This window comes from Lycium barbarum, chromosome 1 (assembly GCF_019175385.1).
Source record: "Lycium barbarum isolate Lr01 chromosome 1, ASM1917538v2, whole genome shotgun sequence".
Taxonomy (NCBI): domain Eukaryota; kingdom Viridiplantae; phylum Streptophyta; class Magnoliopsida; order Solanales; family Solanaceae; genus Lycium; species Lycium barbarum.
The window spans coordinates 164,141,510-164,155,658 of record NC_083337.1 but is presented as its reverse complement, the minus strand read 5'-3'; the positions used below and the strand labels follow the sequence as shown (position 1 = coordinate 164,155,658).

General features: G+C 33.6%; 1 protein-coding gene across 1 annotated transcript; it reads right to left on the bottom strand.

Moving 5' to 3' along the window:
* Positions 1-9,616: 9,616 nt before the first annotated feature.
* LOC132604239 (zinc finger protein WIP3) lies at positions 9,617-12,251 on the bottom strand. Its single transcript, XM_060317663.1, has 2 exons — positions 11,519-12,251; positions 9,617-10,541 (listed from the first exon to the last, which is right to left on the bottom strand). The coding sequence occupies exons 1-2, from the start codon at positions 12,095-12,097 to the stop codon at positions 10,110-10,112; spliced, it is 1,011 nt and encodes a 336-aa protein (XP_060173646.1). The 5' UTR covers positions 12,098-12,251; the 3' UTR covers positions 9,617-10,109.
* Between the last annotated feature and the right edge of the window lie 1,898 nt (positions 12,252-14,149).

Here is a 14,149-nt window from a genome sequence, read left to right as displayed (position 1 = left end):
AGGGCAGATTGCCAAACAAGTATGGGAATTCTTTTGCAACACATGTGGTATTGGTTTGGTTCAGGGACAAATAAGATTGTCAACTATGAAATGGTGGATAGCTAAAGGCAGAAATGAAGTTCACTCATGCATTCTTCAGTGTATACCAATTGCTATATGCTGGGAAGTCTGGAAAAACAGGTGTAGGGCCAGGTTTGAAGAAAAGAAGATGTCATCTTGGTACATTATTCAACAAGTCAACCATCTTATTTCTTTAATTCTTAAAGCACAGTTCCCTGATCTACAACTTCCTAGTTCTTGGTTGGAGAAATGTAATTTGGTGGAAAAGCTCAGACCTGTAACTCACTCTCAGGCAGTGTACTGGTATAAACCCAATTTTAATTGGGTCAAGCTCAATGTGGATGGTTGTAGTAAAGGAAATCCAGGTTCAGCTGGAGGAGGAGGCATCATAAGAGATCACAGAGGTATAATGAGTCATGCCTTTGCTGAATTTTATGGGCAATGCAGCAACAATACGGCAGAGGCGTTGGCCATTTGGAAAGGGATTAACATATGTAAGGATAATGGTTTTCGGAATGTTATGGTGGAATCTGATTCTCTTATGGTCGTCAACATGATCAAAGAAAAGCTAAAACCACCCTGGCAACTAACTGAGATCATTGTTAAGATTCAGAGATTAACTAGATACGGTGATTTTGAGTTCAAACATATATACAGAGAGGGAAATTCTACAGCGGACCTACTTGCTAACTTGGGAGAAGACTCAAAAACTTCTACTATCTTCACTGAAGCTTCCGTCCTTCCTGCTAAGGTTAGAGCTTCAATGAAGCTAGAATTTGATGGGCTCCCAAATTTCAGATTTAGAAGCAAAAGAAATAAATTCCTATCGAATGGTAGCTGATTTTTTTTTGAATTTTTGTGGCACCTCTTGATGTACTTAGTATCCTTTTACTGTTGGTTTCAACCAAACAGTAGAGGCAATACTAATCACCACTTCCAACTTAATATTAGTATACAAATGGGAAATAGGATGGATTTATCCAACCTCCACTATGTAAATGAGGCTAAGGTCTATGTCCTCCTCCGTGCAATTATGATTTTTGGAAAATATACAGGTTGGAGTCATGCCTAACTCCTCCATCATAAGGATGGAACTCTTGAAGGAAAAAAAAAAAAAGCCATTAGTTTCCTTTAATCAAACAAAGATACTACAATCTCAGACGATTTTGCTAAGAATCCTTTTCCTTATTTACAAAACATATCAACAAAATTACAAAGTATACCAGATTTGGGCTTAATGGAATACCCACGATTTTGAGTTTTTTTTTTTTTTTAGGAAGAGAATCTGATTTTAAATGTGGATTTAATTTTAGGATAGTTACCAATCAATTTTTCAAAAAGATTCTTTTTCTTTTTTTTGCGCGGATTGCCCTTCATTTGGGTGGTCTTTAAATTTTGCCCTTCAAATTGGTGGTCTTTAATTTTTGTCCTTCGCCTAATACCCCGAGGTTCTGGGTTCAAACCTCAGCTCAGTGAAAAAAAGAAGGAATTTTCGCAAGGCAAAATTTTGCCTCAAAACTCTGCCTTAAGGTAGAATTTTACCTTCAGGCCAAAATTCTGCCTTGCGATTTTTTTAAAAAATTTTAACTGAGCGGGGGTTTGAACCTGAAACCAAGGGATTTTTAGCGAAGGACAAAAATTAAAGACCACCAATTTGAGGGGTAAAAATTAAAGACCACCCCCAGGCGAAGGACAATCCTGCAAATTGCCTAGAAAGATTCTCTCTCTCCCTCCCTCTAAGATATACACCATTTCCAGACCTAAAATTCATCTTATCTCCTAGTATGATGCGATTTCAGCTTCATTGGCGAATAATTCTCCACCAATTTTAACGTTGTTTGCCTGATAGCAATTTTCTATATTTTCAACTCACGATTTCAAATCAATCTTTCACCATTATTACTGTTCATCATTATTTTTGTATATTAACACTGTTTTCTGGTCCTAAATTGTTAGACTTTAATTGTTTTTCGGCTTTTGTTAATGGTGAATAGAAAGTCTTATGAATTTAAGCAGCGGGATACTAGGAGTGATGATATGTTTAATGCAAAAAAGAAAAAAATTTATTTAATGCAGCATGTAAAAAAGTTGAAATGTATGGTTGAGATGTGTGTTGTAATTGTGTGTATGAAATGTGTATAAATTATTTATACAGTAATAATAGAAAGATTTTGATCTACTGACCTGTGTATTAATTGTGTATAAAAATTGGTTTGTATCATTTTGAGATATGTGTGATCATTGTGTGTTTGAATTCTGTATAAATTATATAAACTGTAGTTTATAAAAAGTGGGGAAAACTAATATATGTATGAAATGTGAATCGAATCTGCTATATATCATTTTTGAGATATATGCGGTACAGTGTGTATGAAATGCGAATAAATTCGATATGAATTAGTCTTAAAAATGTTGAAAACTAATATGTGTATGGAATATATGTATGAAATGTGTATGGAATCTGCTACATATCATTTTTTAGATATATGTGGTACAGTGTGTATGAAATGCGAATAAATTCGATATGAATTAGTCTTAAAAATGTTGAAAATTGATATGTGTATGAAATGTGCAAGGAATCTGATTTGTATCAATTAGAAAGTTTATTATACATATATACTTTCTCATAATTTATACATACTTTGATCAGATTTTATACAATTTATATGTATTTTATCATAATTAAAATATACATACAACTTATATATATATATATATATATATATATATATATATTTCTTACATAAAAATTATTGCGAATTTATACAGTTATACATATTACATACAAAAATTTATACATATTTATTTTCTGGTGTATGAACTTTGTATGAAATCTGGTTTCTATCAATTCAAGATTTATTATATATATTTTCTCTAAATTGATACATACTTTCTTCAGATTTTATACAATTTATATGTACTTTATCATAATCAAAATATATATACAATTTTTAGACATATTTCTTATATAAAAATTATAACGAATTTAAATAGTTATACATATTGCATACAAAAATTATGCATATATGTTTTCTGGTATGAAATTTGTACGTCCCCTCACCCCTCACCCCCCCCCCCCCCCTCTCGGGAAACTTCAAGGGATCTGATTTTGGGGAGAGCATTTTCATTGAGTTTTCTTGGGGAATTTTGGGAACCACTAGTATATGCACAGTGATAGATTAATAGGGAGTTAGATAAAAAGACATAGCACCGTGGTACCACATGGAACACCAAAAATAGGGTTGAAACACCACAACTATAACAACACCTCTGTTTCTTCTTCTTTTCACCTCTTAAACCGTCTCTAGATCCAAAACTCTATCACCACCGATCTGAAATTTTGATTTTTCTACAAGCACAGAGGCGAAGAAGCAGCATCAATAGAACATAAAAGAGATTTTCATACCGAGAAATTGACTGTGTGTGAATTTTGAACGAGAGAATTACCGATTAGAATGGACTTTTTGAGTAAAAGTTGGAAAAAATTAGGGAACAATATCTCTTAATTTTGAATTGAGAGAGAAAAGTGGATGAAATAAGGGAGCAAAAGTTGGAGAAAATCAGGAACAATATCTCTTAATTTTGAATGGAGAGAGAAAAGTGGATAAAATAGGGGAAGCAGGTTCCTTACCTTACTGTGTTTTATTTGCTTCTTTTTAAGTTACCCGATTCATAAAAAATCTATTGATATATTTTATAAATTGAAAAATATCGTCATGTGCTGTAAATATCTTTGTTACTATGTACATAAACGTTTTTTGTCCTTTTTTAAAAAGGTTCACTTGTGCCTCTTTGATTTTGTTTTGTCTAATAATCACCCTTCATTATTAACCTATTAAACGGATGTTAAGAAAAAGAATATCGAATGTCACTTTTCCTGTTCCAATCCAATGTCGGAACTCCACCAAAATCAAGGCCAAACACAAGATGATTTAATAATAAAAAATAAGTCAATGCCAAGTATAAAAAATGATAATTTTAAAATATTCCAATAGTAAAGGATAAATTTGAACATTTTAGTATTACTTAATTATTACTATGTACTATAAAACTATAATTTTCTTAAGCAAAGGATCATTTTTTCAAAAAATAATTAAGCGGAGACTAAACGGCCACCTTTGATGGACCACCCGCCCAATTTCTTGACAAAAGTAAACTCAAGTGAGTTATCATGAGAAAATGCCATAATTCTAGTACCAGCCTCCAAGTAACAAAAACCCAATGCAAACCAAATATTAATATCCAATAAGCTCGAGCCAAGAAATTAAACTAGAGAAATGGAAACCTGGTTCTGTTCTTTTTCTTCCGACAAAACATAGTGGAGAACCCCTACTTCTTGACCATTATTTTCAAATTTAGAGAAAAAAAAAGAACCAAAAAGAAAAAAAAATTCTATATAGCGATGTTGTTTAGTTTCATCAGATTTAGTCAAGCCCACTCCAAGAGAAATTAAAATCTTCCCATTTCAACCCCATTGCAATTGAACATACTATTACTACTTCGATAATTTGGACATGGTGTAAATATCCAGTCGACTCACTGTTTATTTTCTCATGTTGGTATACATAACGTATACACTGATTATATGGCAGTGGTTATATACATGTTATATATGAATTATACATATATTATAAACGACTATTTAAGTTATTTTTTTCTAAATTATTTTAAAATCCATAAAGTTAATATTAAGAATCAAAATCTTGTATGCAAAGACTGTATAAAGTTATCATCAACAGTTCAGTCATTAGTCTCTTTTAGGGTAATCATGCTCTTGCAAAAGTTGTGGTCCAGCAATTGATGATCATGATTCAACCCCTAACATAGGGTAAAAATTACACAAAAAGAGGATATATTTCTTTGGTTTAGCCCTCCAAATTGGACTAGGAAATATATTACTATATATAATCTGTTCAACTTCCCCAACTAAGGTGTGAAAGTTCAGAAAAAAATAAAAAGAAAGTACACGTTAGCTAGTTGGGCATGATAGTGGCCGATATATATACATGTTGGGACTTAATTGGTAGTATCCCAAACTCTTATATGCAGGCAAAATTTTCTGACATTCCCACTTGGTGGATTTTCGCTGATATTACTGGAATATAAGCTTTAACTTGGTGGTATTACAAAGTGTTTTAAGAGGCGGGGGCGCAAAGCTAGGCGTTTTTGTAACACCTCGTATCTTAGAACTTATGTTAGGCTCGTAACGTTAGAGTTTTAGAGAAAAATTTGAAAGTTTGTACGTATTACGAAAGTGGTTGACCAGCCTACTTCGGACACCCATAACTCATTGATTAGTTGATAATTTGAGAAAACTTAAAACATAAAAGTTGTAGCCCTTTGGAATATCTTTCCAACGATATCTTATGGAGCTCAAACGGAGTTCTGTGCTAAGAGTTATTCCTGTTTTACTATCACTGATCGGAGCAAAATTTTCACATTTTGGGTTACGTTTTTAGCCTTTTCCTACTCGAATTGGGACTCCTTATTTTATTATTGTATGAAGTAAAAACGTCCCTAACACTATTTTAAACCCTAAGAGACTATTTACTTCTCTCTACCTCCATCCCTAAAGAACCTAGACACTTCAATCTTGCAAGAAACTCATTCTTGCAAGAAACTCATTCTTGCAATCAAGAAAAATCAAGAACATTCAAGAATTTGGTTTGGCAATCTAGTTTCCTAAGGTTTCCTCCAAGGTAAATATTTTAATCAAGAACCTTTGTATTCTACAATATTTATCATTTATAAAGACTAGGATAAATCCATCCATCCCGTTACCCTATAAAAATCAAGAGTTGTAAAAAGTTGGAGAAAATTTTAGTATTTTTCTGTTGAGTTTCATTCCGACCAGCCATATTAATTTGGTTTTTCCCGACAAGATAACCGTTGGATCAAGCCCAAATTTTAACGGAGTGATTACAACACATACTTATAAAATATGAACGGTGGAGATTGGATTTGGAGGTCCGGAGAAGTACCTTTTGAGCCACGAACAGTAGCTACGAAAATCAGTGAAAATCCTCTCAAGGTTTCCAAATTCAAAGCTTTTGGAATTCTTTTTCAAAGATTCTGACTTTTTTTCAAGTTTTGGAGCGATTAAGGTATGTAGAGTTACTATCTACGTGTGGGAACATCATTGTTCTTCCCCACGCCTCATAATCCATAAATTATGATTCTCTACGAAAACTAGGGTTTTCTATACCATGCTCATGACAACCCTAGGTCCATGTCCTTGATTATATTATGTATGAATTGCTATTATTCTATCATTGTGTTCTTAATAACTCCATATGATTATTGAGAATCAGTCTGTAATCCATGAAAACCCATGGGTTCTCCATATATCTTGTATTCCATGGGTTCTTGCATGCATGTTTTAGCTTTCATGAATATCCTACATGTCTACAAGTTTTCATGCAACTATATTATATAATTACTCTCATGCTATGATACAAGATACATACATGCTAAATACAAGTTATTTCATGAAACCATGTTTACAAGTTATTTCATGAAACTATGTTTACAAGTTATTTCGTGAAATCATGATTACAAGTCAAGTACAAGTTAATTCACGAAAATCATGGGCTTCTTAGCCAATTATATCATGTTCATGTTTTTGGGAGTTGCATGAATTACCGAGAAGACTCAGATAGCCTGAAACTACGTAGCCACCGTAGGACAAGGATCGCTCCGCCCAGTTAGGACGATTCCTTAATTTACACTGAATGGATCCATCAGGCACGATACCACCTTATATCCTGGCAAGGTATGGGGGCTCTGCTGGTCCGGCGAGGTACCAGACTCCACGTATCCACGTGGTGATATCATGTGTCGATTTATGAAATGCTCTCCCTACTTATCATGTTTTACATATGTTATATATATATATATATATATATATATATATATATATATATATATATATATATGTACCCATGCTCATGTTCATGTCCAGGTTTTCAGTTTCACTTCTTATCATGTTATTCCATGTCTCGTGTTATTTCTTTCAGTTGCTTTACATACCAGTACATTCAATGTGCTGACGTCCTCTTTCTATTGCCCGGGGGCCTGCATTTCACGATGCAGGTATTGATTGACAGGACAGCAGATTTGCTCGTTAGGACATTGCTCGTATCAGCTTTTGGTGAGCCCCATCTCATTCGGGGTTGTGTCTTTATTTCTATTTATGTCAGATATGCATTTAAGGTATGCCGAGGGCCTTGTCTCGGTGAACAGTTTAGTAGACAGATTCGTGTCAGAGGTTTCATAGACTAGTCAGTTGTCATGTTCAGTTGAGTTGGCCTTAATGGCTACATTACCATAATTCTGCATTCATGATATAATAATAATAATAATAATATTTTCAGACTTATGATTATTGAACTCCATGTTTTCACAATTCATGCATGTTTACTTTATATTCCACATCAGTTCATGTCCCATGTGGACTCAGCAAGTCATGTGGTTCGCTCGGTCACATGCAGCAAGGCACCGAGTGCCGTGTTACGCCCAGGCCATGGTTCGGGGCGTGACAGTTTTACGCAGCACGGGGCGAGGCGTAAGCCCCGAGACACGGGACGTAAGTCCCATGGATTTACATGGCGTATGTCTCATGTGTCTTCAATTTTATAATTTTATTACTAAAAAATAAGCGAAAGTAAAGTTTTCATTAAATTTTTACACATAAATCACCAATAACATTTTAAGAAGATTATTATAAATATTATTCTATTGAGCCGAGGGTCTCTCGGAAACAGCCATCCTACCTTGGTAGGAGTAAGGTCTGCGTACATTATACCCTCCCCAAACCCCAAGATGTGGGATTTCACTGGGCTGTTGTTGTTGTTGTTGTTGTATTATAAATATTATTTGAGAAAGGTAACAAAAAAAATGATAATAGCCTAAATAGTCTTTAAAATGAAATCTTCATTCACTTCACCATCAATCTCCAGATCTGTTAGTCCTTCCCGACCTCAACTAATATTTGCACTAATTTTTATTTATATATTCAAAGAAGGAGAATGGCAAAAAGTGTAAGAGTAAGACAAAATATGGATAAAGTTGTTGGTATCAAAATAACAGGGCATCATGCGGAAGCTAACAATTACAAACCTTAAACGTCGATAAATCAGAGGACAAAGAAAACTATACTAAAAAGAGGCATAATATTCTAAAATTATTTGATCAATTGATTGACAAATGAAAAACTAATATAAAAGCATAAAACTATTGAGAGAAAAATCTCCCCCGGACAAATCTCTCTAAAGGACTACATTGTGGCTGCTATTGCGTTATATTGTATGATTGAGAGGGATTCTTTAATTTATACAGGTCCAAAAGCTTTTCCTTCAAGAAAGAGATTACCCAAATATGGAATATTAAAATTTTCCTTTTGGGAAAAATAAAACCAATTATGATAAACTCTTTGCCCTTCCTTCAAGAAAAGATAAAATCCAACTGTGGTTAGAAAATCAGGGCAGAACCCTAACAAAAGTTGCTTCAGGAACATAGTGCTATGAAATCTCTATCATATTAATTTCAGGCATAATCATTTTTAAAAAACTATTTATGACAGTGTTTTTTTTTTTTTTTTGAGAGTTGCTTTCTCTATTTATATATTTTCGGAAAAATCACTACAACATGATAACATAAAGTATAAATACCATGATACCATTAATAAAAATTATAATTTATAGCAAAAATACTTTTAAAACAATAAAAATCAAATTTAAAGCCCAAAGCGTACGCCTTTATGCCCGGGGCTTAGGCTTGTGCGCCAGGGACTTACACCTCAAATTCTAGGGCGTACACCTTATGGATCTACGCTTCTCATTTGCGTCCCGAAGCGTTTCGCCTCGGGACACGCCTCTGAAAACACTGGTATTACATATAAATCACCCTAATAACGCATTTTTTTTTTTTTTTTAAAATACTCTGAGGGAATGTAAATTAAATGTTCCTATCCTAGTTCAAACTAATGCGCTCGATTTGAATTGTGGCTTTTAGGCTGCTCGACGTTTTTTTTTTTTTTTTTTGTCAAACTAAAATTTTGTTTAATCAAGTAAGCAATTTACACAGACTTGCTCATTAGACTCTAGAACTAGATCATCCAAAAATAATCAAGATTGAACATAGTCCTACGGTTGCAAGGCAATCAATAGCTAATACCTAGAAGTCTAGAACCTTCTAGGAAAGGTATTTTAGTGTATCCTCGCCATCTTGCAACAAACTAAGTATAATCAAGGGAAATTAAACAATTGAAATGATCTAACAGATTCTTCCATTTACATTGTTTTTGGCCTACAATACGTGATTGTAAGATAATGTTTTTTTATTCTGGCTCCATAATTCCATTCTCTTTTGCCGATATCTGCGAGAATTCCTCTCAATCCATTCATGCGTGGTATATAGTAGCTGCAAACAAGAATATTCTGAACATAGTGCATTTAGACACTTCTTCTTTCTGTGAGTCCAAGGGGTTTTTTTTTTTTTTTTGGGTTCGGGGGGGGGGGGGGGGGGGGGTTTGGAAATTGAGAAGCAGAGAAGGAGATCACACAAGCAATTGAACTCATTACATTATGCATGGAACATTACAAGTTAGCAATGAAGCTGATAAATTTTCTCCAATAAACCTATTAGCTAGGAGCACAGCAAAGGAGAAAATTCAGCTGCTTCATGCACTTTAATGTTTTAGGTCACCACCCCTATTGTTACAAATAAACTAAATTAGTACAAGAAAAACATCTTATATATCTCTAAGTAATGCTTAATGATCACCACCATGCTAATGCTCCTCAACAAACCCCTCTCTTCCTGAGAAATTCTTGTTGCCGAGCAATTGCCAGGGCTGCACCATACACCAAAAGCACAAACACACACACACACACCAAAACAAAGAAACTTAAAAGGACTTAAAAATCTTGCCAATAACTTCATAGGCATAGCCATTTAAAAACCTTGATGTGAACTCCAAGAGTAGTCAAGAATTTCATTTGAATTAGGCAAGGAGAAATTCTTGCTTACTCTTGAACAATTTAATTTCCTCAATTAGTGAGATTTTCATCATCACTAGAGCCACCATCCTTATCTTCAAAGCCATCAAGAGAAGGGTGAGGAGAATGGCCTTTACCAAATGACCTAATATGATCTTTAAGTGATCTCTTGTGCTTAAAATCAGAACCGCAAGTGCAATACCATAACTTTCCACAATTCTTCTCATGTGTCCTCCAATCTCCTTTCACTGCAAATGTCTTCCCACATTTCCTACAACTGAATGATTTTGCTCCATGTTTCCTCTTGTAGTGAGTTTGAAGGGTTCTGAAATCTTTTAATGGTTTTGCCCTTGGATGGTTGATGTTGTTCTTGCAGCCTTGAGCACAACAGTAGCATGGTAGCCTTAGCATTGCTGCTGGCTGTGTTCCTCTAAGTGATTCTGGCCCTTTTCTGTATTCTGAACCATGACCCCACATGTGCATCTGCAAATATATAAGACATTTAAGTTTAAGGAATATTAAGTTAAATAGTCGTCCGTCCAAAAATAAAAAATAGCTGATAGATGTATAATATTCGTGTTGGCCATCTTAATTGTTTTAATAATTTCAAATAATTTCCTACTACCAAACCACGCAATATTTTTATTACTTTCCAAAGTAGAGTATGCTTAAAGGAGTAGTGGAGATGGATATATTATACTGAATTTCTTTTTCTTTTTAAGGAAAAAAACGCTTACTTTGAAAAGTGCTACTGTGGTAGCTTGAAACTTTTTCATATTTACGGTAACGTTTAATTGTTTATTAGAAACTTCAAGAACCAAATGATAGCAATTTCAATTGTTTTGCATTATTAGAAAGAGTAATGATATAATGCTTCACCTTCAATCGATTAACTATCCAATTCGACACTATTTAACAAATGATAAAACGAGGAGCACTAAGAAGTAAGAATGATCACTCTTTTGACTAAGAGGAGGTGCACGAGAAAGAAGTTATAGATAGAGATTGAAAAAATAATAAAATGCTTAATTATCGGTTTGAAAATAGGCGCTGAGAAATGTTGGAAATATTTTTAATTTTTTTAAAATACCGACGATAAAACTCTTCCCATGAAGTGAAGTTCGAAAGAATTAATCATAATTCAGCATACTAAAAAAAAAAAAAAAGGAACAAATACATATAAACATTCTCATACATGATTAACTTCATTGTTTTTTGTTAGCATAGAGGTGTTTGTCATTCATTAGTATAAAAAAATTAATGTGAATTCAGAATCTAGAGTCAATAGATTCAAAAAAGAGACTGATGCCGTTATATGTATTTTAGCATATATGTATGTATGTATACTTTGAGCTGAAAGCGAAGAGTTGGTTTCAACTGAATTTGCCGTCCTAAATTCGCCTAAATGAGAGAGATAAAAGAGAGTAAAATCGAGAAGCATGATAAAATTCAAGACTAACCTGCATGTTGTTGTATCTATTAAAGGTCTTGTTGCATATATTACAAGCAAATTGCATGGGACCAACAAGAATTTGAGCTGGCGTTGGGATCCAAAACCTACTCTCACTGTTGAAATTGCAACCCTTAATATTAGTACTATTTTTCTCCCTATTTTCATCTTCCTTCTTGAAGTTAAAAGGCTTTGCTTCAACATCTGGAAGCCCTATATGCAAAGATACTCTAACTTTCTCCATATTTTCTTCCTTTACTTCAAAATGTTCCTCCTCCTTCTCCGTTTTCGGATCGGTTAATTTGCTAAGAAGAGGCAAACATTGAACTGTTTGATTAATGTCAATATCTTCAACTTCTTGTGGATTGTAAAGGAGAGGGAGTTTCAAGAAAGTCATGGGATTTTCTTGGTCACGATGAATCAGTATCTTTGATTGAGTGATGGTAGATGAAGAAGAAGATGAAGAAGAAGGAGAGGGAGATGAAGAAGAATTATTAGATGATGGTTTTAACCATTCAATAAAATTTGGAGCTTGAAAGCAAACATCCATGTCTTGATGAACATGGAAGTTAATATTTCTTATTCCCATCTTGGAGAGAAAGAAATAATATGAACTCTCTCTTCAATTTGAGAGTTCTATCTTTGATGGTTAATTATAATGGCTTTTTATTTGGACTTTTATGTGGGAAAAGATCCACTTAAGGTTGATTTATGGAAAAGTGGTTTGGTTTGTCTTTTAAGAACTTTTTGTTTTCCCATCTTTTCTTCATTCGTGAGGTTTTGGTCTCACATAGAAACGGTTGAAATAGGGGGAAGTGGGGGGGGGGGGGGGGTGTTGATTAGTGGTGGGGTTAGATAATGACATACAAATATGTGGCTCACTATTGAAGGAGAATCCTATAATAGTTACTACTAGGATTTAACTTTTATGTTGTAAATAATTCTTACATTATCAGTATATTTTGATTTTGGCATAAGGTAATTTTATCTTACTTTTAATCTTATTAATATAAAAATTTATTCATTAGTTATTATATGTAAAATTGGAACCATAAATAGAAATTGAGTATTTTTTGGATTCTTTATTTTATTTTTTATTAAGTTCAATTAATTTCATTTCTTCATTTCTACAGAACAGCCAATTAGCAAATTCTATAGGTATAGATTTTCTGAATCAAAAGAATGTGAAATTGTGAAATAAAGATGTCATGGCTGCCAAAGGTATTTATCCAGCAGTAGATCCTTTAGATTCAACGTCAACCATGCTTCAACCTCGGATCGTTGGTGAGGAACATTACGAAACCCCCCAAAGAGTTAAGCAAACTTATCCTTTTCTATAAGATAGGAAGGGTTGTAGCACAAAATGTACTTCTATGTAATTGCCCCATAGATCCTATATTTATCTATATGAAGAAGAAATCATGTAACGAAGGGGATTCTTATTTGTACAAATGGTACGTACTTCGAGCTTGGAACGAGCATGAAGAGATTAACGATACTTCTTTATCTTTTGAGTTGTTCTGCCGGATCGGTCGCTCAAGATCTTTGGTCTTTATCCGGACCCGATGAAAAAAATGGGATCACTTCTTATGGATTCATTGTGAATGATTCTGATCTAGTTAATAGAGTAATTAAAATCTTCTAGGTAAAAAATTAAAGAGCTCCATCTAATAACTTCTATGAATATACACTAGGTTGCACAAAAAAGTTGTTTTTGGATGATTTCAAAGTAGCACGATCTAATTCAAAAATTTCACCCAATTGAGCACGTCTAGCATATTTTTTCACAGTAGCAGGATCACTATAACTGACTGCTAATGGAATCCAAATGATCTTTGGATTGATCAGAAGATCCTTTCAGTTGGCTAGAATCTGTTACTTGAACGAAACTAGATCTTGTGGATTGAATAGAGGAACTCCCAAGCATTTGGCGATCTCAGATGTGTCGATATCAATGGTGACTCATTGTAAAATTGACAATATTACATTAAAAGTAGTTTTTTTTTTTTTTTTTTTTGAAGAATTACATTAATGTGTATATTAACCGTCTATAATCAGTGTATATACTGATTATACATATCTGTTTGTACAAAGATCATTTTATTTAAATTTGTTGGTAATTTGGTATATATACTTGTGTATTTGGGGGTAGTTATATGGCCGGAGACTTTACTCATTAGTAGAAAATTAATGGTCCTGTACAATTAGTGCAAAGATTAGAAGGGAGCTTAGTCAATACCTAAAAGGGAAAACTAATTCATAAAATAGATCTATTAAGGTGATATGTACATTGCAAAAACTGCAACAAATATCAAGATATTCAAAAGAAGCTGCTGAGTGCTGAGTAATGCCATTCATCCAATATTTCTAAATACTAAAAGCCAAAAAAGACATATGCTGTTATCTCGCTTTTTCTATAGTATATACTTGCTGACACCTAAAAGATTAATGTACGGAATTTAGGATTACTTGCTGCTCTAGAATTTTTTTGAATATACGACGTTGGTGTTCTAGCTCCTTCATATACAACCTTAATTTTTCACTTGTTAAAGTTTGTTAGTGTACTGATCAAGCCCAATTACCTTCATCAAAACTCTTGTAGGTTTCATTTTTAAGAACAGAAAACATAGGAGCTTATCAA

Coding starts and splice junctions, on each gene's coding strand:
- LOC132604239 (XM_060317663.1), bottom strand. CDS start 12,097: ATGGGAATAAGAAATATTAACTTCCATGTTCATCAAGACATGGATGTT. Junction 10,542..11,518: donor ATAGATACAACAACATGCAG/GTTAGTCTTGAA, acceptor ATATATTTGCAG/ATGCACATGTGGGGTCATGG.